Here is a 24027-nt window from a genome sequence, read left to right on the forward strand (position 1 = left end):
TGGACACTGGCATCCCGGTCGGTTAGCTAATTCTCTCTTTTTTGGGAAGTCGACTCATCCCCAAAAGGGTTGTTCGACACTCATACTAGCATCAGGAGATGTGCCGGCCCTATACGGCTATACGGCACAGAGCAGTCTGCCCGTCTCGCACCGCCAATCCACGTAACCCAGTTCAGCTAGTTGTGCCATTTTTGTAGGGGACGCCTCACATGTCCTCAGCTGACAGCTTCATTGAATTCTACCTGCTCAACACAAGTTTCATGTACAACAGTAAAGAGAAGACTCAGGGGTGCAGGCCTTATGGGAAGAATTGCAAAGAAAAAGCCACTTTTGAAACAGAAAAACAAAAAGAAATGGTTAGTGTGGGCAAAGAAACACAGACATTGGGCAACAGATAATTGGAGAGTTATGGATCAAACCCAATTGAGCTTTTGTGAGATCAGCTAGACTGCAAGGTGCTGGGATCAGCTAGACTGCAAAGTGTGTGAGAAGTGCCCGACAAGACAGCCACATCTATGGCAAGTGCTACAAGAAGTGTGGGGTGAAATTGTTCATTAAAATACAATGAAGTGTGGGGTGAACTCATCACCTGAGTATCAGGACAGACTGACAGCTGGAATGCAAAGTATCTGCAAAGATGTCATTGGTGCATATGGAGGATTTTTTTTGATGAGAACTCTTTGAAGTAATTTTTTGCATCCTGACTATACATTGTGATCAGTTGAATGCCACTTTGGTGAATAAAAGTACCAATTTCTTTCCATAAGAGCAAAATCTGCACATTATTCAAACTTTGGCATCCAGTGTGTGTGTGTATATATATATGTATGTGTAAATATGTAAACAAAATAAGCACAAAAATGTGAGCAAGCATGCAAGTACATATACATCAATCAGCAACAACATTAAAACCACCTGCCTAATATTGTGTAGGTCACCCTCGTGCCGCCAAAATAATCCAATATTCATGATTTTAAAATGTTCTAACTTCTGATTTATTAAGAATATCAGACTGGAATAAATTAGCTTGAATGTATTCCACCCCTACTTGACCTGGCTGATATCCTGCCCTATGAGGTCATTGACTACGTTCTGAATCATTCATCCGTATGAATTATGTCTATAAAAGTGCAAATAGTGTATCAGTTCTATAGCATTTGGCAGCCATAGTGGAGCTAAATCTTTGGGATGCTTTTCTGTCTTTACACACTCCTACTTTTCCATTTCCTTCATGCAAAGGAGGAAAAGACTCTTTGCAGAATGATGGGAGATCCGAAATACCTGCTGCTGTCCAAGGATGGAGACATAACTATTGGAGGAATATTTGCAGTCCACAGCAAAGAAACATTACCTTCATTTGAGTTTACACATAAACCTCAGCTTCTATCATGCACCAGGTTTGTTACGTTGGAAACTACATGAGAAACATTAGGGCAGACAATGTATTAAATACAAACATATTTTTAATAAAAATGTATTACCATATATCAACAAATTTATTAAACTAGAATTACATCTGACATGGAATGTTATTGTGTCTCAAGTATGAACCATGTGTGAAACTTAAAAAGTTTAAATTTGTCCTTATTTATATTATATTATATTTATTATTTAGTTGCTTTTCCGCCAACTGGTTTGATTTTTTTCAAAGTGTGACTCTGAGAGATTTTCGGATGGCACAGATCATGATCTTCGCCATTGACGAGATTAACAGAAGTGAAAGTTTTCTTCCAAATGTTTCTATTGGCTACAAAATATATGATACCTGCGGTTCAAGACTGTCTTCAATGAGTGCAACTATGTCACTGATGAATGATCAGGACTCTGCAGCAGGTGACAGATGTAATGGACAGTCTCCTATACATGCTATCATAGGGGAAACCGAGTCTTCTGCCACAGTGATTCTGTCCAGAACTACAGGACCTTTTAAAATTCCAGTGGTAAGAATTAAATTAAACGTTGACACAATTAACATACTGCTGCTGTTATACAGAATATTATCCATGCTTTCTTTTTCAGATAAGTCACTCAGCCTCATGTGATTGTCTCAGTAATAGGAAAGAGTACCCCTCTTTCTTCAGGACTGTTGCTAGTGATTATCACCAGGGAAGAGCACTTGCATACGTAGTCAAGCACTTAGGCTGGTCTTGGGTGGGAGCTGTGAACAGTGACAATGATTATGGAAACAATGGAATGGCCATATTTCTGAAAACAGCCAAGAAAGAGGGCATTTGTGTAGAGTACTCTGAGAAATTCTACAGAACAGAGCCTGAAAAACTCCTAAAAGTGGTTAACATCATAAAAAAAGGCACAGCAAAAGTGATTATTGCATTTGTTTCACTTCTTGAGATGAGCTTACTAATTGAACAGCTCAGTTTACAAAACATTACAGGCTTCCAAGTGATTGCAGTGGAGGGCTGGGTTGCTTCAAAGAGTTTGATCACTCCAAAAAGCTTCCATGTGCTTGGGGGGGCACTGGGGTTTGCAGTAAGAAAAATCAATATTGAAGGGTTTTCAGATTATGTTGTAAACACATTTTGGGATACAGCTTTTCCATGCACAGAGGGAAATGGGAATTCTTCTCAATATGCATCAAGCTGCAAAAGATTTCAGGATCTACTTGTTCTGAAAAACTACAATGAAGATGTGCCAGAACAAAGGTATGCAAGCAACGTCTACAAAGCGGTGTATGCTATAGCTTTTGCACTACACAGTCTACTCAAGTGCAATGAACAAGACGGTTGTGAAAAAGACCTGACAATACAACCACAGCAGGTAAAAGAAAGGAAGAGATCAAGGGGTAAACGGTTTCTGTTTAAAAATGTGTTAAAATGCCCCACTGATAATTATTAAAATCTGTCTTTTTACTAGGTTGTTGCATCTTTGAAAAAAGTTAATTTCACTGTAAAGTTTGGAGATCAGGTGTGGTTTGACAGCACTGGTGCTGCAGTAGCCAAGTATGAAGTTGTGAACTGGCAGCAGGACTCAGATGGATCATTCCAGTTAAAACCAGTGGGTTCCTATGATGCCTCAAAAACGCCTCACCAGAGCTTTGTGCTGAACACTGAAAACATAATTTGGGCAGGAGGACAGTTGGAGGTAAATGGCACTAACTTGTTTGTCCTAGAGTTTTTTAAACTGGGGGAACAGAATGTAAAAATCTAAAAAAGTGAATTCTTATATTGCAAACACTTATACACGAAAAAAATCATAAAAACCCAAACAGTGCCCTCCACCATTTTTCACCAACAGAATATGTGGTTCCCCTCACAAAAAAAATAAAAAACTGCATTAACTCCTGGTGGACAGAGATAATCATTCTCTCTTGTAGGTTCACTGTTATTGTAAATTCAGAGCAAAAAAGCCAAGTGACAATGCAGTTTGGTCAATGCAGGACAGGATGTTTCTGAGTTTACAATTTCTATAATAACACTTTTAAAGTATTGTTTTGTTCCTAAAAATATTCCCAATACACTAACATACAGTAGCTCCAATTTTCTGCTTCAAAGAACCAATTCTCTGTTCTCAATAAAAATAAAATATTTTTCTTCAATCTTTGTTATTAAAAATAACTGAATGAATAATATATTTTTTTCCATGTAGAAGCCAAGGTCTGTGTGCAGTGAGAGCTGTCCACCAGGCATGAGGAAAGCTGCCCAGAAAGGAAGACCTGTCTGCTGTTATGACTGTATTCCATGTGCAGAAGGAGAGATCAGTAATGTGACAGGTAATCATCAGCCCATCTCAGAGATCCAAAGAAAACTGATTAGTTGCTCTTTTTGTGTTCTCCTTCTACTGTTCAAGATGCAGTATGTCATCAAAGGTGTTCATAAATGAAATTGTTTACTTTCTGATTTTAACAATAGTGAACACAATTTATTTTCCAGATTCAAATAACTGCAAGCTGTGTCCAGGGGAATACTGGTCTAATGCTGAGAAAAATGAATGTGTGTTAAAGGCTGTAGAGTTTCTTTCATTCACAGAAGTTATGGGTATAGTGCTAGTTTTTTTCTCATTGTTTGGAGCTGGATTAACTGTGCTGGTGGCTCTCCTGTTTTACAGCAAGAAGGACACCCCCATAGTAAAAGCCAACAACTCAGAACTGAGCTTTCTGCTGCTTTTCTCACTGACTCTGTGTTTTCTCTGTTCACTTACTTTCATTGGTCGACCCACTGAGTGGTCCTGTATGTTACGTCACACAGCGTTTGGGATCACTTTTGTCCTCTGTATCTCCTGTGTTCTGGGAAAAACAGTAGTGGTATTAATGGCCTTCAAGGCTACACTTCCAGCAAATAATATCATGAAATGGTTTGGTGCTCTTCAACAGAGACTCAGTGTTCTTGCCTTTACACTTATACAGGTTCTTATCTGCGTGCTTTGGCTAACAATGTTTCCTCCTTTTCCACATGAAAATATGAAATACTATAAGGAAAAGATCATTCTTGAATGCAGTCTGGGTTCTACGATTGGTTTCTCTTCTGTGCTGGGTTATATTGGGCTTCTGGCTCTGTTGTGCTTCATTCTGGCATTTCTGGCTCGGACACTGCCTGATAACTTTAATGAAGCCAGATTCATTGCATTCAGTATGCTCATATTCTGTGCCGTATGGATCACATTTATTCCCGCTTATGTCAGTTCCCCTGGAAAATTTACTGTAGCTGTGGAGATATTCGCCATTTTAGCCTCAAGCTTTGGTTTACTATTCTGCATATTTGCCCCTAAATGTTATATCATCCTGTTTAATCCTGAACAAAATACAAAGCAACATGTTATGGGAAAGACATCATCTAAGTCCTATTGAGAAATAAAACAATATGGCTAATATTATTTTCTTAAAAAATAATTAAAACAACAAATAAACTTGTATACATCAAGTAAAGTTCATGCAGCTTTGTAAATTACATAAAATTATATACATTCAGAACATTTTTATTTATTTTTTCTTGAGCACCGTGCACTATAAGACAAAGCAGCTAAGGTTTTGTTAACACAAGCGCTGCTTCTTCGACCCATTCAGATGCCTTTCTCTCATTAATGAAATATGAGGAACCATGTTAAACCGCCTTTCGTTACTTAACATTTTACAATGAATGGAAAGGAGTGGATTAACATTTTATTTTAGCACCAAATGAAATGATTAGCATCCAATCAAAAAATAAATAAATAATCGCAATATTAGACTATAAAAAAAAACTGATTGTCTGTTAAACAGAGATCAGACATAGTTGGTAAACGTAAACTGCACTGAAGTTCATGCAATTAATTAGTTTTTATTATCAGAACACCGTACTTTCCCTTGGAGCTTGACCTTCGCCGTGAGTATGATTTCTATGAAGATAGAATAGTGCCTAAATGATTTGCATGTGCAGAGTGAGATTTGTGAAAGCGCAAATAAAATTGCAAGGGAAATTTGTTTTGCATGTGCACAGAACATTTTGTAAAGGTGTAAATAAATTTACAATCATAAAAAACATTATTAGCAATACTTTAATTCTTTGCTTAAGTGTAATTCATGTGTTGTTAATCTGTAATTTCATATTAACACAAAGTAAATGTGGTCTGTATTCTTCTGACTTCCTTTTTTTTTTCTTTTCGCTTACACTTTTGCCACTATTTTTGGACATAAACATGGCCAAAACAATTGCAAACTGCAATCAGAAATGCAAGCAAAGAAAGGGTTTGAAGAACAACTAAATGGATTCACAGCATAGAATAAGTCTGCATGTGCAAAATAAACTTCTGCAAACAAATAACTTGTGTTTGTGGCATAAATATTTTCCAGAAATAATCCGATTTATACTGTTCCGTTTTCCCTTTTGTTGCGCTCACACTTTTGGTATAAATATAATTCTCAATCTGGTTTTCAAATGTTTCTTCTTGTTGCTGTTCATTATTTTAATTATATTTTAATTAATTTGTATTATTATTGGCATGGCAAATGGGTGGATGGATGCATGAAACTTCCTGGTATCATATAAATAATTCTAGAAAAGGAAATAATATAAGTAAACTCTATCAATCTGTTCAGAGAGTTTTGTTTTATATGGCGTACTTTATTCATTTATTTTCTAGCATCCAGCTAATTCCATCTATTCATCACAATGCCTTGCAACAAAAGAAAGTTTATGTATTAATACTTATGTTTAATATTTAAGAGAGGACAACAATACACATAGGAACAACAAAAATTTAAAAAAAATGGTTTGACATGAATGTAAAAGAATTTAAGGTCTCTCCAGGAGGAGGATGTCCACCACCATTCACCTTATCTGGCTCAGTTCACAGCTCATCAAACTTATTGCGTTATGATGGTAACATTGATATACTTGCAACTGGAAGAATCTTCAGAGAAAGTAACAGAATGCCTGAAAAAAGATATTTGACTGAAACACTGTAAGATATTACAAATTTGCAAGATATACTGTACGACAGTGTGCAGGCTTTTTTCTTTTTAACCATGTTAAAAAGACTGTTGAACCAGTCACAATAGAGGGCATACATTATTTTTTTTTTGAAAATGTAACGCAAACTGCATCTTTCCATTAGCTTTTCACCCTATGTCAAGCACTTCTGCTAGAAAAACAATAAGCAGTGTTGGAAAAAAATATATATATTTTAAAAAATTAATGCAAGCAGCAAAATAAATAAATAAAAAACGTTTCCAAATAAGTACAGGCTATGGTTTAAAAGAAAAAAAAAAGTTTTTTTAACTAATAATATTTTTTAATGTTAATTTCACTCATTTTAATTATTAATGTTTTCATTACTTATTTAATTTCACTTCAATCAAAATATAATCATGGCAGTTTTTCTGAAAGAACACAACACGTTCAGATGTCTTTTCACATGATTTACACGCGGTTGGGAGTAGGTAAACATTTTGTTCGTACAAACTAACGTTTTGAAAACACAAAATCTTTCATGAATCCGAGAACGATTATCACATGAGGCCTGTTCTTTTTTACATGTGATAATCATGTAATTTAATTATTGAGGGTACACATATGTTTTAGTAAGTTCAAATAATCTATTCAAAATCCTCTTTGCTCAGAAATCTCAGTCTGAATGGGCTTGATACCTCTGCTTGTGAAGGCCAGCAACACCGAGCTGAGGTTTCTGCTTCTCTTTTCACTGTTTACTTAATATTTGGCGATCAGGTCAAGTTCAAGTGATAGAAGCAGAAACACAAAGCCTTAAGACTGTGACACATTGCAACCTGAAAAACAGGCTGATGCAAAGGCTCTATAACCAAACAATTTCCTTTGAAACAAATCCAAAATGCTACCTGAATTCTAAAGGTTAACTTAACAATCAATCTGAAATATAACCAAAGTAAAATCGTCATGGAGCAATTTATATAAAACAAATATTCCCAACTTAATTACATGCTTTAGTTTCCTAACAAACTAAATTGTGTTTAATACATGTATTAATCAGTTATTATTATTATTATTATTATTATTATTATTATAATTTGTAGTAGTTGTTTTTAATGGTTTGATGGAAACACATCCTGCATTGGATTTACAATCCAAAGAAAATTGTTGTGTATGTATTTCTAGTAATCTAACTTGTGTCCTCATAACCCACAACTGAACAAACACATAAACTGTACAAACTGATTGTGTGCCACAGAGAGCATTCAACTCAAACAGTGTCCCTATAAACCACATTAAAACTTACACAAACAGTGCCGACAATCAGACTGTCTCTTAACCAGGACTAAAGCCCTTTAACCAGCTAGTGGTATGTACTCGCACTTGAGCAAACATTACAGGTGTTCACAAACATGAAAAATGCAATTAAGAAATTCTTTAGTTTAACTACAACTGGAAGCTAGACCATATTATTGTCTTGAACATATAAGGGGCGAAAAACCAACAAAGGTAATGAACCAACACATGATGGAACTGACTGTTTGTAACGAACAGGCCATGGAGATGGTGTTAGGATTCATGTGCAGGAAGTTTTTTAAAAGAGACACAAGCAAATAATCCGAAACAGCAGGCAGAGAGACATAGTCATAAAGCAGGCAGATAAATCCAATAAACCAAATAGTCCAACCAGGCAAACAAAACAAAGGGTAATCCATAAAGCAGTAAATCCAGAAAAACAAGCAATTGTCATAACTTGAATCAAGAAACAATTGCATTGGAACAACACTGCTTCGAACCATTGGCGCCAATGGTTTCTACAATCTACTTAGGCTTACAATGCTTTTGGAAAACACAGCCTAGGATTCTTCCTAGAGATGGCTACCCAGCTAAACTGAGCAATCAGGGAAGAAGGGCCTTGGTAAGAGAGGGGACCAAGAACCAGTTGGTCACTCTGGTTGAGCTCCAGAGATCATGAGTGGAGATGGGAGAAACTTGCAGAAGGACAACCATCACTGCAACACTCCACTGATCTAGAGTTTATGGCAGAGTGGCCAGACGGAGCCTCTCCTTAGTGGAAGAAACATAAAGACTCACTGAGCCACAAAGAGTGGCTTAGTGAAAACTCTGTAAATGTTCTTGAGTGGCCCAGCCAGAGGCTCATAAAAACCTAGACATTAAAAATATCTTCTCACCCAAAAAAACCCCTCTAAAAATAAGTTTTACCAATGGTAGAATATAATAAAATCTTTAAAGTATGGCATAAAAGGTGAAACACACTGTGAAAAAACTCTGAAAACTCTGTGGATGTCCTTGAGTGGCCCAGCCAGAGCCCGGACTTGAACCCAATCAGACATCTCTGGAGAGACCTCAAAATTGCTCTCCACCGACGGTCCCAATCCAACCTGACACCACATAGCAGACGGACTTGGCCTGAGTGTGGCCTTAAACTGGCATTGATGGCCTCACATATTCCTTCTATTTTGTCTTGACTTTTATGTTGAAATTATTGTTTAGTTCCTGTTTCCTGTTAGTTTTGTAGTCCTTTGTAGTTTCATTTTATGATTGGTTTTCCCCTGATTGTTTCCACAGGTGTTCCTCATTACCTTGTTGGCCCCCTGTGTATTTAAGCCCCTGTTTCCTTTGTCAGTCTTTGCATATTTTGTTTGATGCTCTGTGCTTGGTTCCCTGTGTTTTGGTTTTCTTTATATTCTGAGTTAGTTTGCTTATTATTTGTTAATTAAGCTGCGTTTAGATCCTCATTACTCACCTGCCTCGTCAAACATGTCGGCAATGGCATGCATCCTGTCAGACAAAAATGAGCCATGTCTGGCAAAAGTGCCTCTGCATACGTGATGACATACAACACGAAGGCCATTTATTTTTCAATTAATATTTTTATTGATTCATAAATATATAATCAAATATAAAACACAACATATATATATAGTGAATCAACATCAAAAATGTAACCCCCCCAATAACCCTCCCTACTCACCAAACCCACCCTAACCCCCAACGAACTCCCCTGTGGTTACAAATAGATACACATAAAAAAACAAAACAAACTAAAAACAAACAATCAAATATAATAATCATATATAATTAAAATAAAACATCTCTCTACCAAGCCCCTCCCCAAGAGTCCCCCAAAAACACCAAGTAATTACCCCATTTCCTGTCGAACAAATTCTGAACCCCCAGCCTTCTGCTTGCCATCCCTTCAAAAGCAGTCACTCTCCCAATCTCCACACACCACTCTGGAAATGAAGGTGCCCTATTCAACTTCCATCCCCCAAATAATTTCCTGCCCACCATAATGCTGGTCAGAACCAAGTTTATTATATGTTTATCCCCAAAATGTATGACCACCCCACCACCCAAAACACAGAATACAGGCCAATTCAGCGGCTAGAACAGCATTGTGGCAAGAGGGACACAATGTCTCATTCCCTCCATTAGGGAACATAGGTCACAACAGTAACCGAGACGTTTTCCTTCTGTCAGTCAATCAACATTATGTCGATGTAGGGACACTAGGGGTCCCAATAGAAAATCACCACAACAGCTGAACCGTGTTACGTGAAATGCCGATGCAGGTCCAAGCAAGCTTCTGCCTGCCTAATAGCAGGTGCATCAGACTGCTTGTCACCTCCCCCAATGCCCCAAAAGACGTCATGGCTGGGGCCATCTAACGCTATTATATGCATCAGGGAAGCTGTTGTTTTACTTTCCAATTCTTTCAGGGGGAAAAGACCCAGCGGAGACCACATCCTGCCCAAAAGGGGAGGTCAACATGTGGCAATACGACATATGGCTCACTAGCCACACATGGAAGAGGTGCAGTGGTAGGTCCTGATTTGATGGGGAAGAGCACTACAAACACAGCGACTGGAGCAGAGAGAGCTCTGCCCAAGGGAGACATGGGTCTGCCGACCGGGAGACCGTACTGCGGACAATACATCACAGGGGGTTACCGGAGTAATTGGCACCTGTGGAGCACCTATCCTAGTACAGGGCATATAAGTACCATAGTGGGTCTGGCTGCGAACTCCTCCACCAAATTCACGAGCCACAGGGCTAGGGAGGAAGAACATCCATGGTCTACGACTTCATGAACTCGACTGGGGGTAATAGCGCATATTTTTGCCTCAGGGGAGGAGAAAGGTGCTATGCGCAAGCTATACACCCAGCCAGCTGTTCCGTATTACCAAACTCTACCTGTTCGTACCTGAAAGAACACGGGACAAAACCGGCTCAACCCGGAGATTGTAAAATCTTGTGAAGGTATTGGGTGTTGCTTAGCCCGGTGCTCTGCAGAATTCTACTAGAGAGGTGCCATTGTCTAGCGCATTGTCTACCAGACCCATGCCACACGGGCGCGGCATGGGTCTGGTAGGCCAATGTGATGGCGTCCACGATCCAGTGGGCGAGCCTCTGTTTGGAGACAGCGTTCCCTTTCCGCTGTCCACCAAAACAGACAAAGAGCTGCTCAGAGCATCTAAAGCTCTGCATGCAATCAAAGTAGATGGGCAAAGCACACATCGAACACAGCAACGATAAGGCTGGGTCTGCCTCCTCCTGGGGCAGCGCTTGCAGGCTCACCACCTGACCCCTAAAAGGGGTCGTGGGAACCTTGGGCACATGGCCTGGTCGCGGTCTCAGGATCACTTTAGAGTCTTTCGGACTGAACTCCAGGCACATTTCGCTGACACAGAACGCAGAATACAGAACGCTTGCAGGTCCCCGATCCTCTTGATGGAAGTGAGCGCTGTCAGGAGGGCGGTCTTTGATGAGATGGCCTTTAACTCGACTGACTCTAGGGGCTCGAACAGGGTTCTCCGAAGGCCCAGCAGGACCAAGGGGACCATGAGGGAAAAAGGCACTGCATAGGAGAGTTCAGCCTCCTGGCGCCCTTCAGGAACATGATGATCAGGTTGTGCTTACCAAGGGACTTACCTGTGGTGCGCTTTTGTAGCAGCTACGTACACATTCAGGGTTGAGGTGGACAGCCTACCCTCCAGCTTCTCCTGCAGGAAGGAAAGCACTGACCTGTAGGTCCAATATAATCTATGTCAAATCATAAATTTCATAAGCTGCACCTTTGCATCTCTAGATGCAGACTTGACATTTAAAAATCCTAACTCACACCTAACCCTCCTCCAATACCAAGTACAAAACTTTCTCCCATAATAATATAATCTCTTGAGAGAAGTTGAAGCTCTGTCCCCCAGACTCTGAATTAGCAGGGAGTAATACACGTATGACTCATGACATTTTCCAAGAGCCATAATCACCTCTCCCGCTTTAGGGTGGTGTGTGCCACTTCCAAAAACAATACAGAGCAGGTGGCCAACCTGTAAATACCTATAAAACTGAGATCTGGGAATCCCAAAATGTTGAACCAAATTTTCAAAAGATCTCAACACTCCACTCTCATATAGGTCACCAAGTGTATTAAGCCCCCCACAATCCAGTCTGACCAGCAGAAAGGGACTTATTAATGCGTAATTTTGGGTTCATTTAAATACATTTCCGAATTAAACACTCTGAACACTTTTATCCATACCGAGTGCAAATGCAAGACAACAGGGTGTAATTTAACTTTTCCGAATAGTATGATAGACAGGCTTTGCAATGGCAAAATAAGGGCAAGAACATCCTGTTCAATACAAAACCAGGGAGGGACTATCTCAGATGGAAGCGACCAGTGAGCCAAATTTCTGAAACCGAGTGCATAATAATAAAACTAAATCTTGGGGGGTAGGCCTAACCCACCTTTGTTAATCAGTCTATATAAATTATTCAAATTTAATCTAGGATGCTTACTATTCCAAATGAAGGACTTCGCTATGCTATTGTGACAGGTTGAGTGTCTCTAGTATTTTCTCTGGTGTTTGGTTCTTTGGTTCTTTTGGTTCTATCTTAATGGTTGTGCACATCTCAAATGGGAAGACACGGCCACTGCTGTTGAGTGGCGTCTTGACATTGAGCACACCTGTGCGGCTCAATTACTGAGGCTTGTTAGGTTCTGGTGGCTTTATAAAAACATGTCTAAGTGCGGTGTTGTGATTCTCCTGCACATGCTCATGTTTTGTGGGCAGTAAGGCTCTATTGGCTTCAATTTCTTGTCGCTCTTCTCTGGAATGTGTGTGTGTGTGTGTGTGTGTGTGTGTGTGTGTGTGTGTGTGTGTGTGTGTGTGTGTGTGTGTGTGTGTGTGTGTGTGTGTTTTTGTGATTTACGAGGACAATTTTGTAAGTTACAAATTGGTAATTACAAGGTTATTATGCTATAAATGTGATTTATGAGGACATTTCTAGTGTCCCCATAATTCAAATCGCTTAAAAATCACACTAAACAATGTTTTATTGAAAATGTAAAAATGCAGAAGGTTTTCTGTGAGGGTTAGGTTTAGGGGTTGTGTTAGGTAATCTATAGTTTGTACAGTATAAAAGTCATTATGTCTATGGAAAGTCCTCATAATGATAGGTAGACCAACATCTGTGTGTGTGTGTGTGTGTGTGTGTGTGTGTGTGTGTGTGTGTGTGTGTGTGTGTGTGTGTGTGTGTGTGTGTGTGTGTGTGTGTGAGAGAGTGAGTGAGAGAGAGTGTGAGTGAGAGAGTGAGTGTGCGAGAGTGTGAGTGTGAGGTGACGAGACGAGAGCAGTTAGCATAAAGCCTTCTGTAAAGTAAGAATTTCACCAAGGAGGTGCGGCCTGAGAGTGTTGGCTGCTGTTTTCTTATGCCTGTTTGATACTGCTGATTAACAATCTTGCTCATATGGCTGTCTGTCTCTCAGTGGATTTGTTTGATATATCTGGGATCAGTTTAACATTTTAGTCCTTTTGAGTTTATAAATTATGGAGTGGTGGTGGCGTAGTGGGCTAAAGCACATAACTTTTAATCAGAAGGATGCTGGTTTGATCCCCACAGCCACCACCATTGTGTCTTTGAGCAAGGCACTTAACTCCAGGTTGCTCCGGGGGATTGTCCCTGTAATAAGTGCACTGTAAGTCGCTTTGGATACAAGTGTCTGCCAAAGGCATAAATGTATTATGTAAACCAATAGGTCTGTATTCTGATTCGCTGTGAAGCTAATACTTAAATATTAAGTATGATTTTAATCTCCTGGAGTTTTGTTTTATTTTTTAGTTTGTTTGGTTTCTTGTTTGTATGTTTAAGTTTTTTGTTTTTTTTACCAGTGTATATCCACAGTCCTATCACCTGTTAATGTCTGACCTGCTGTGATACTGAGGCTTTAAAGAAAGGGGATTTGTTTGTTTGTTTGGTATTATTTTTTCTTTTTAGGTTGTCATTTGAGTGTTTATGCACTGATTTGATGTGTGATTAGTCCTTTCTGTTAATGTTTGCTTTATTATGGACTGTGGGTATTTAACTGTCAAATGGTACATTTTCTAGAAAACTTTTAGTGGAATAAATGTATTTGTGAAATAAATTGTTATTGTTTGGAAGTCACGTCTCTGCCTTTTCATCCAATCTGAACCAGCAGGGTCCTTCATATTAGTGTAACTATATATAAATTTCACTTTATTTTCCTGGGTGGTAAAATGACCTAGATGGTGTAGGTCCCGTTTATCCCATTAGCCAAAGGTTACACTATCAAATTACTTCAGGTAAGAGAGGGGACATCTATAGGGAGAGATTGTAATAAGTAGTTCAATTTTGGAATACAATTAATTTTAATAACATTAACCTTCCCAATCATAGATAAATGTAATGAAGCCCACCTGCCCACATCGCTCTAAAAACTTTTTATTAAGAGGTTAAAATTAACTCTAAGTCAGACAAAATTTCTGGGAGTAAAATGCCCAAATACTTAAAGCCCAGTTTGGGCCATTGGAAGGCACCTGGCTGGAAAGACGTTACTGGGAAGTATGCAGTCAGAGCCAAAGCTTCAGATTTATACCAACTGACTCTGTATGCGGAGAATTTAGAAAAGGATTAAATAATTCTGTGGAGGCAAGACATAGATCTAATAGGGTCGGATACGAATAATATAATCTGCGTAAAGCAAAAGTTTATGTGCCACACCTCCCACCACCACTACTGGAAAATCATCCTCCTTTCTTATCACAGCTGCTAATGTTTTCAAGGCAAGACAGAAGAATAATGGAGAAAGAGGTCAACCCTGCCAGGTGCCCCTATCCAGAGTAAAATGATCTGAAATGAATCCATTTGTTTGTACCGTCGCAACCGGGTGTCTATAAAGTAACTTGATCCATCCATTAAAAATTTTCCCGAACCCATATATTTCCAAAATCTCACATTCAAAATAATCACATTCTACTATATCAAACGGCATTTCAGTGTCAAGTAAGATGGCAGCGACTGGAGTCTGATCATTCGCTACTGACCACATGATATTGATAAAACGCCTAATGTTATCAGAAGAGCTGCGGCCCCGAATAAACCCCACCTGATCAGTATATATAAGATATGTCATAACTTTACTTAATCGGTTAGCCAGACTTTTTGACAGTATTTTTATGGCTAGCTGGATCAGGGAAATTGGATAATAACTCTTACAATCAGTTGGATCTTTGTCCTTTTTAAGAATCAATCTGATCCAGGCCTATGTCATGGTTGGCGGAAGCTTTACATTCTTTAATGAATCTGTATAAACTTCTAAATTCTGTAGCATGAGATCTAAAAAATTCTGCAGGAAAAAACATCTGGCCCCAGAGCCTTGACTGTAGGCAAGTCTTAATTACCTCACCAAGCTCCTCCAAGGTTATCTCAGAATCAAGATAATTGTTTTTGCTCTATCATCAGTTTAGAGAGTTCTAATTGTTCCACAAAGCTGTGGAACTGTGAAGATAAAGATACAATTCTTTAAATGCATTATTAATATCAACGGCCGAGGTAAATATTTCACCACCAGCAGATTTCTCTCAGGGAATGGTAGGAAAAGACTCTCTCTGTTTTATATATGTAGCTAAAACTTCTCTCCTTTTCCCCCCTAATCTAAGTATGACTGACTCCACCTTCCATGACAAAATAGTATTATATCAGCATTTCAATCAGGTCAATTCTCTGGGGCCATCAAACAACACTTGGCACTTCAGCTCTGCCTCTGCTCTTTTAATATTACCTTCCAACTCCACGAGTTCTCGTGTTTTGAATTTTTTGTTGAATGAGGCATACTGTATGATCCGACCTCTAAGAACTGCCTTAAGTGCCTCTCAAGCTACACCCACAAAAGAAACTGAGGACCAGTTGCTCTCCATATAAACACTGATTTCAGCATTTAACATTAGTTGAAAATCAGGATTTTACAAAAAGGATACACTAATGCACTAACTATATGATTTTTTTTTCTCCGTATGTGGCAACAACTCTAAACTTACCAGGTCATGATCTGAGACTAAGATGTTTCCAATTGAACAATCAACAACATATGAAATGAGGGACTTCTCCATGAAAGACGATGCTCGCTGTGGGCATGCAAACATCCTGCAGCCATTCTCAGTATCAATTCTCAATTTGGCCAGACACATCAGTGCAGTTCCTTGAAGGAGTGTTACTACACAAAACAAACTCCAGCCGTTAGACAGAACCAAAACAAAAAGAAACAAAATAACGCTCATCTTCCTCAGACAGTAAAGTGTATATTTATCGAGTCAAGTTCACTTGGGGGCCACTTGAGAAACACCAAATGGCTTACTCACTCCAATGTTTTATTTATGAAGGGCACATGTAAATACTTCCTGGCCATCCTTAGTATCTATTTTCAGTTTGGCCGGAAACATCAGTTCAAAAGCGATCTTCCATTGATGTAAGAGATTCTGGCATTCCTTGAATCGGTCATGTTTCCCTTTTGTCGAATTCGCAATGTCTGGGAACAAAAAATTTTGTGGTTCTTCCAAGAAAGCCTTCCTTTACTCCTTGCCTCATGCAACACGAGATCTTTATCTGATCATCTCAGAAATTTGGCCATAATTGATCGGGGTCTGTCTCCTTCTGCAGATCTCCGAGCCGGAACTCTGTGAGCTCGCTCGATATCCAGCTTGTGGCCTGTTATGTCGAGCAGACTCGTGAAGAGCTCGCCTACAAATTTCACCATATCTCAGCCTTCCTCATGCTCAAGAACTGCCACAGTTCGGATGCTGTTTCATTGATTACGATTCTGCAAATCCTCTGGGTTTTCCCAAACGTGTTCCAAATCCACTTTGGTCTCTAGGGGATAAACAGCTAACTCCCTCTCCAATGACTCCAGATAATCGATCCATCTCTCGACGTCTGAAAATCTTGTAACCAAGTTTCGTCTCCATGGAAGTAATCGATCGATATATTACAGGAAGATCCACCAAATTGACTTCTCTTTGATTGTTATCTCTGTTCACTTACTATCATTGTTTGGCCCACTGAGTGGTCCTGTATGTTAAATCACACAAAGTTTGAGATCACTTATGTCCTCATATTGCCTGTGTTTTGGTAAAAACAATATAATCAGAATCAGAATGAGCTTTATTGCCAAGAATGTTAACACACACATGGAATTTCTCTTGGTTGACAGAAGCTTCCAGTGCACAAACAATACAACAAGATAGAGAAAATTAATAAAAAAATTATAAATTTTTATATACATATGCATACGATTTCGCAGCTGATTTAAACCAGACCGTTACTGAAGTGCAGAGGACAGACTCAATGACTGCTGAGTAGAACTGTATCAGCAGCACCTGTGGCAGGTTGAACTTCCTCAGCTGGTGAAGGAAGTTCAACCTCTGCTGGGCATTTTTTACAATGGAGTCAATGTGGGTCTCCCACTTCAAGTCCTGTGAGATGGTAGTGCCCAGGATCCTGAATGACTCCACTGCTGCCACAGTGCTGTTTATAATGGTGAGCGGGGTCAATTTTGGGGAGTTCCTCCTAAAGTCCACTCTCATCTCCACTATTTTGAGCATGTTCAGCTCCAGGTTGTTTTAACTGCACCAGGGAGCCAGCCATTCAACCTCCCTTCTGTATACAGACTCATAGTCATCTTGGATGAGGCCAATGATATTAGTGTTGTCTGCAAATTTCAGGAGCTTGACTGAGGGGTCCTTGGCGGTGCAGTCATTGGTACACAGGGAGAAGAGTAGTGGGGAGAGCACACATACCTGGGGGGCACCAGTGCTGATCGTACATGTGCTGGAAGTGAATTTCCCACTATGTCTCACTAGCTGATGCAGTGAGATCCAGCAGATTTAAATGACTTCAATAAATCAGATGATTTATAGAAGGAATAACAACTTTAATTTGTAAAAATGTATAAATGAATAAAAATTAAATAATGAATACTGAGAATAAATGCGATAAATATTTGATTAAAAATGCCAAGTATATCTAAAGGATATATCCAAGGACTAAGTCCTGGAATAAACCTAACAACACAAAGTCTTGTCTTTGTCTAATGAACTAAGTAAATAAATGGAAACAGTTCAAGTACAGAAAAAGTCGAGATGAGGCCTCAAAGTTGGAGATCAGATGCTAATAGCTAGAGATCTGAGGTGTTAGTCTGAAACCCAGATAATCATTAAGGTCTTTATACCCTCTTGGGACTAAACAAGATAACAAGACAATTTAACTAAACCAATGACAACCTAAAACTGATAACAACCTAATGAATCAATAAACCAATGAAAACAAGACACGTGGACATGGAGGGAAACAGGATGATCACATGACTAGGAAACAGGAATAAAAAGCCACGAGAGGCTTGAGGGGCAGAGCCGATGTGGCTGAGGACCAAGGTGGAGCAGGGGCGGGCCTTAACCGTGAAGCAGACGCTTGCATATGACATGGCATGGAGCAGGCTGAGGCGTGGCTGTGACATGGCATGGAGCAGGCTGAGGTGTGGCTGTGATATGGCATGGAGCTGACTCTGGCATGGTGGTGACACGGCATGGAGCTGACTCTGGCGTGGCGGTGACATGGCCTGGAGCTGACTCTGGTGTGGCGGTGACACGGCCTGGAGCTGACTCTGGCGTGACGGTGACACGGCCTGGAGCTGAATCATGATGTAGAAGTCGGGCTTGATGGCCATGATGTGGGGTGTGGAAGTCATGGAAGGTGGAGCAAGTGTCCTAATTGAGTGGGAAAAGACCGAGACTTGGAGACGACCTCTGTGGTCGTGAACATGGGCAGAGACTTGGAAATGACCTCCGTGGTAATGTACATAGGCAGAGACTTGGAAACAACCTCCGTGGTCGTGTACATGGGCAGAGACTGAGACTCGGGAATAACTTCTGTGGTCGTGGGTGTGAACAGAGTCTCGGGAGTGACCTCTGTGGCGTGAACATGAACAGAGACTCTGGAACGACCTCTATGGTCGTGGGCATGAACAGAGTCTTGGGGATGACCACTGTGGTCGTGAACACAGGCTGAGACTCAGAGAAGAAATCCCTTCTCCTCGTCCACTTGGAAGTACAGGCTCTGGGATGAACGAGGCTGGAAACGCTGGCTCTGGGACGGACAAGGCTTCCAGCTCTTTGGCTCATTGGCTATGGCATGGGACGCTGGCTCGTCGACCATGATGTGGGATGCTGGCTTGGCATCCGCCTTCCCCACAGTGAATTCAGAACCAGCAATCCGCAGGTTAAGGTCATTAAAGTCAACATCGCTGGCCAGAGAGCAGAAGTCCCCCACATATTCCTCCAGAGATTGAGTCCCCTGACTAAGGCGTAGAATCCAATCTGCTGGTTTCATTATGGGTGGTCTAGTATTCTGTAATGATGCTGGCAATGATTATGATGTAGTAACCTAAGTGCAGTTTATTAAGAAAAGTGAAATCCAGAAACAAAAAACAAAATATAAATTAGACATGATTTATCTTGACTTGAATATAAAACAAACCATAAACATGGCTTTGTTAAACAAAACAACAAAGTTACATACACATTCAATACTAGACAAAGGACAATGCTAAACATGATGGCTTAAATACATGACATGAGTTGGAGATCAGATGCTAAGAGCTAGAGAGCTGAGGTGTTAGTCTGAAACCCAGATAATCGTTAAGGTCTTTATACCCTCTTGGGACTAAACAAGATAACAAGACAATTTAACTAAACCAATGACAACCTAGAACTGATAACAACCTAATGAATCAATAAACCAATGAAAACAAGACACGTGGACATGGAGGGAAACAGGATGATCACATGACTAGGAAACAGGAATAAAAAGCCATGAGAGGCTTGAGGGGCAGAGCCGATGTGGCTGAGGACCAAGGTGGAGCAGGGGCGGGCCTTGACCGTGGAGCAGACGCTTGCATATGACATGGCATGGAGAAGTCTAGGGCTTAGCTGTGAAATGGCTTAGCTGTGAAATGAAATGGAGCAGGCTGAGGCGTGGCTATGACATGGCATGGAGCAGGCTGAGGTGTGGCTGTGATATGGCATGGAGCTGACTCTGGCATGGTGGTGAAACGGCCTGGAGATGACTCTGGCGTGGCGGTGACACGGCCTGGAGCTGACTCATGATGTAGAAGTGGGGCTTGACGGACATGATGTGGGGTGTGGAAGTCGTGGAAGGTGGAGCAAGTGTCCTAATTGAGTGGGAAAAGACCGGATATTGGAGACGACCTCCGTGGTTGTGAACATGGGCAGAGACTTGGAAACGACCTCCGTGGTAATGTACATAGGCAGAGACTTGGAAACAACCTCCGTGGTCGTGTACATGGGCAGAGACTGAGACTCGGGAATAACTTCTGTGGTCGTGGGTGTGAACAGAGTCTCGGGAGTGACCTCTGTGGTAACAGAGTAACATCCCTGTGCTTTAACCACAACGCCACCACCACTCCGATAACTAAACACGATAACAAGACAATTAAACTAAACCAATGACAACCTAGAACTGATTACAACCTAATGAAACAATAAACCAATGAAAACAAGACACATGGACATGGAGGGAAACAGGATGATCACAATGACTAGGAAACAGGAACAAAACTTTTCAAAATAAAAGACATGGAATCAAAACATGAACAAAAACACATCTAAATATGACAAGCCACTTGAATCACTAGCTGTTGCCTGTCTGTCAGAAAGCTGGTGATCCACTGACAGATAGACATGGGGAAATGAGAGCTGGGTTGATTTAGCAGGTGTGGGGTGTGAGTCTGGGCCTTTCAAATCTACAGTAATACACATTCAAGTCGTCAGCCAGATGTTGGTTCCTAATAGTGTTGGGGGATGGTGTCTTGAAGTTAGTAAAGTTTTTTAGGCCTCTCCACATTGATTCAGGGTCCTTAGCTGAAAACCCGATTATCAGCTTATCAGAATAGCTTCTTTTAGCCACTTTGATTTCCTTATTCAGTGTGTTCCTGGCCTGATTGTTCAATATTTTAGATAGTGGTGTGAAAATGAAATGGTTTGGGCCTGCATAACAACGACTCACTGTTCTTGCCTTTACAATTATACAGCTTCTTATCTGTGTGCTTTGACTAACAATATATCCTCCTTTTCCCCATAAAAATATGAAATATTATAAGATAAAGAACATTCTTGAGGGCAGTATGGGTTCCTCTATAGGTTTCTGGGCTGTGCTGTGTTATATTGGCCTTCTGGCTCTGTTGTGCTTTATTCTGGCTTATCTGGCTCACATGCTGCCTGATATCTTTAATGAAGACAAATTCATCACATTCAGTATGCTCATATTCTGTGGTGTATGGATCACATTTATTCCAGCTTATGTAAGTTCCCCTGGAAAACGTACTGTACCTGTGGAGATAATTGCTCTATTAGCCTCAAGCTTTGGTTTACTTTTTTGTATATTTGCACCAAAATGTTATATCATCCTGTTTAATTCTGAACAAAATACAAAGCAACATGTGATGGGAAAGATATCATCTAAGTCCTATTGAGAAATAAAACAACATGGCTTCTGTTCATTATAGTTTCAGTTGTTTGTATTTTTTTTTTTATAAAAATTTTACTGATTCATCAAATTATTTTTTATATATTTAAATAATCTTCAACTTATGTTATAAACACAAGTTTTTTTCAGAAATATTTTATGATCTACGTTGGACTGTGTGGGTGGGTGTGCTTCAAATCGGTTTCATTTTTTTGCTCCAATTATATTTTAGCACTTTGTTACGTATGACTGCTTAACTAAACAATTTAATGACCCTTTTATCAATGGAGTTGGTAGGCCTGTTAAGGCTTAATAATTAGTCATGAAATTTGATTCAATTATTTTGTATTCATAATTATTTTCATAAATATGCTAAAGATTTATAAAAATATAAATGGTGAAACTTTTCACTATAGTACCATCTCTCCACGTGCTTTTTCCAAAATACAGTTTTTAGAACCAAGAGCTGCAGTTGCTTTCTGCCTGCTGCGCAAACTGCAAATACGATGTGAAAGGACTTGATGACGACACAGTTTAATGCTCATTGGCTTAAGCTACCATGATTTTTTGTTCTCTTCTAAAATATTTGATTTAGAAAATTCCCAATAATAGGTGTGTTACTGAGATTACAATAGCAAGAATAAAAACAAACATGTTACTCCTGATGCTTTTGAGATTGAACCTGTCTCAGAGGAGAGGGTGAGATTGTGTCTATCCACATTGTCAACTAACAAAGCTACTGGACAGGACCTTATTCCGTCCAGATTTTTGAGCGATAGTGCCAATGTAATTTCTAGGGTACTCACCCATATAATAAATTTGTCTTTAAGTCAGGGTATCTTTCCAAGTGATATGAAAAAGGCTAGGGTAGTCCCCCTTTTTAAGAAAAATAGTAGATCAGATGTTGGTAATTATAGGCCTGTATCAATTCTGTCAGCCATATCGAAGGTGTTTGAGCATCTGGTGTATGAGCAGGTGGAAGAGTATCTTGTCAAACAAAATCTACTGTATGAACTTCAGTTGGGATTTAGAGCAGCATACTCTACTGAAACCTGACTTATTCATTTATGTGATTATATTCGACAAAACTTTGATGAAGGAAAGTATGTGGGCATGATACTTCTTGATTTGCAAAAAGCCTTTGATACTGTAAACCATACAATATTACTATCAAAGCTACAAAGTATAGGCTTCAGAAATACTGCTGTGAAATGGTTCACCTCTTACCTCACTGGAAGAACTCAAGTTAGTGATGTTGAGGGGACCACATCAGATCCTCAGGATATTACTTGTGGGGTGCCTCAAGGTTCAATCCTTGGCCCCATTCTATTTTTAGTTTATATCAATGATATGCCAGCTGCAGTGAAATGTAAGCTGTTTTTATATGCTTATGACTCTGCATTGTTGGTCTCTGGGGGATGATATCAGCGAGATTGAGAAGACTCCCGGTAATGAATTAAATAGTGTTAGCAAGTGGCTTTTTGACAACAGGCTTTTAATACATCTGGGAAAAACTGAGTCAATTTTATTTGGAACAAAAAGGAAGTTGTCTAAAACAAATGTACTTAAGGTCACATGCAATGGCACTGAAATACTGTCTCAGAAAAGTGTTACAAACTTGGGGTTAACATTAGAGCAGTCATTAACTTGTAAATCCATTGCTGACAAAATACTATCCAAGTGTGCAGGTAAATTGAAATTCTTGTATCCAGAACAAGGTATTTAGATTTTTCTTTCAAGAAATTACTGGTTGTATCATTGATTCAATGTCATTTCGATTATGCATGTTCTGCTTGGTACTGTGGATTATCAGTTAAACTTAAAAACAGACTGCAAGTGATGCAAAATAATGTTATCCGCTGCCTGTTAAATGCACCCCCGGACCCATATTGTTAGAGATGCTTTTAAAAGTGTAGGACTGCTGCCAGTACATGTTAGAGTGGAGCAGTTAAAGTTGAATCATATGTATAATGTCATTATACTCCCAAATAAAAATGGTTAATTCACATCACAATCATAATACTAGGGCCAGTGTCCGTTCTTGTAAAGTGCCCAGAGTTAATAATACAGCCAGAAGTTCTTTTTTTTATACAGGTATAAATAATATTGTGGAATAATTTACCGCTTTCCCTCAAAAATGTAAATACTAGAGGGGCTTTTAGACATCAGGTTAAGGCTTTTTTATGGAATAGAGTAGCCAATCTTTTTAATTAGAGTAGACTGATTATTTTATGTGATTTATGATTTTAGAATGTTTTTGAACTTTGGATGATTTTGTGCTAAATGTTTTTGTCTTTGTCTTGCAATAGGTATTCGTTTTGTGTTAAATGTTCTAACACCAAGGACCATGTTGGAAATAAGTGTTTACACTTTAACATGTTATCCTTTGGATTATGTTGTCTGTCAAATCCAAAATAAATCAAATCAAAATCAAAAAGAAGAATATTGCTGGCCATGTGATACTAACATGGCACCCCTATGATGAGGCCCTCTCCAGGTAAAATATAACAGCTTTTATAAGGTTAGTGATATGACTGGGGTCATCCTCTCATTTGAGTGCTCATGAATTTATAGATATTTTTTAATGACAAAAAATACTGAATGCACCTTTAACCTTGTGTGACCCCGCGTACACATGCGTGGACATTGTATTTTGGCTTCGCTATATGCAATGCATAATTTAAATTAATTTATGCCGACTGATCTCAGTTCAGGAGACTCAGAGCTGTCAGTAAAGAACTTTCAACGCATGGAGTCATGTGACAAAACAACATAGGGCTGACCAAAG

At 39.6% G+C, this 24027-nt stretch overlaps 1 protein-coding gene and 1 pseudogene across 1 annotated transcript; both read left to right on the top strand.

The window, feature by feature from the left end:
• Positions 1-1188: 1188 nt before the first annotated feature.
• LOC127661747 (extracellular calcium-sensing receptor-like) lies at positions 1189-4801 on the top strand. Its single transcript, XM_052152606.1, has 6 exons — positions 1189-1397; positions 1652-1940; positions 2020-2775; positions 2872-3099; positions 3604-3727; positions 3888-4801. Exons 1-6 carry the CDS (start codon positions 1189-1191, stop codon positions 4799-4801), a joined length of 2520 nt encoding a protein of 839 aa, XP_052008566.1.
• A 15968-nt stretch (positions 4802-20769) lies between these two features.
• LOC127661301 (vomeronasal type-2 receptor 26-like) lies at positions 20770-21246 on the top strand (annotated as a pseudogene).
• Positions 21247-24027: the final 2781 nt, after the last annotated feature.

The sequence above is a fragment of the Xyrauchen texanus genome, chromosome 21 (assembly GCF_025860055.1).
Source record: "Xyrauchen texanus isolate HMW12.3.18 chromosome 21, RBS_HiC_50CHRs, whole genome shotgun sequence".
NCBI lineage: Eukaryota > Metazoa > Chordata > Actinopteri > Cypriniformes > Catostomidae > Xyrauchen > Xyrauchen texanus.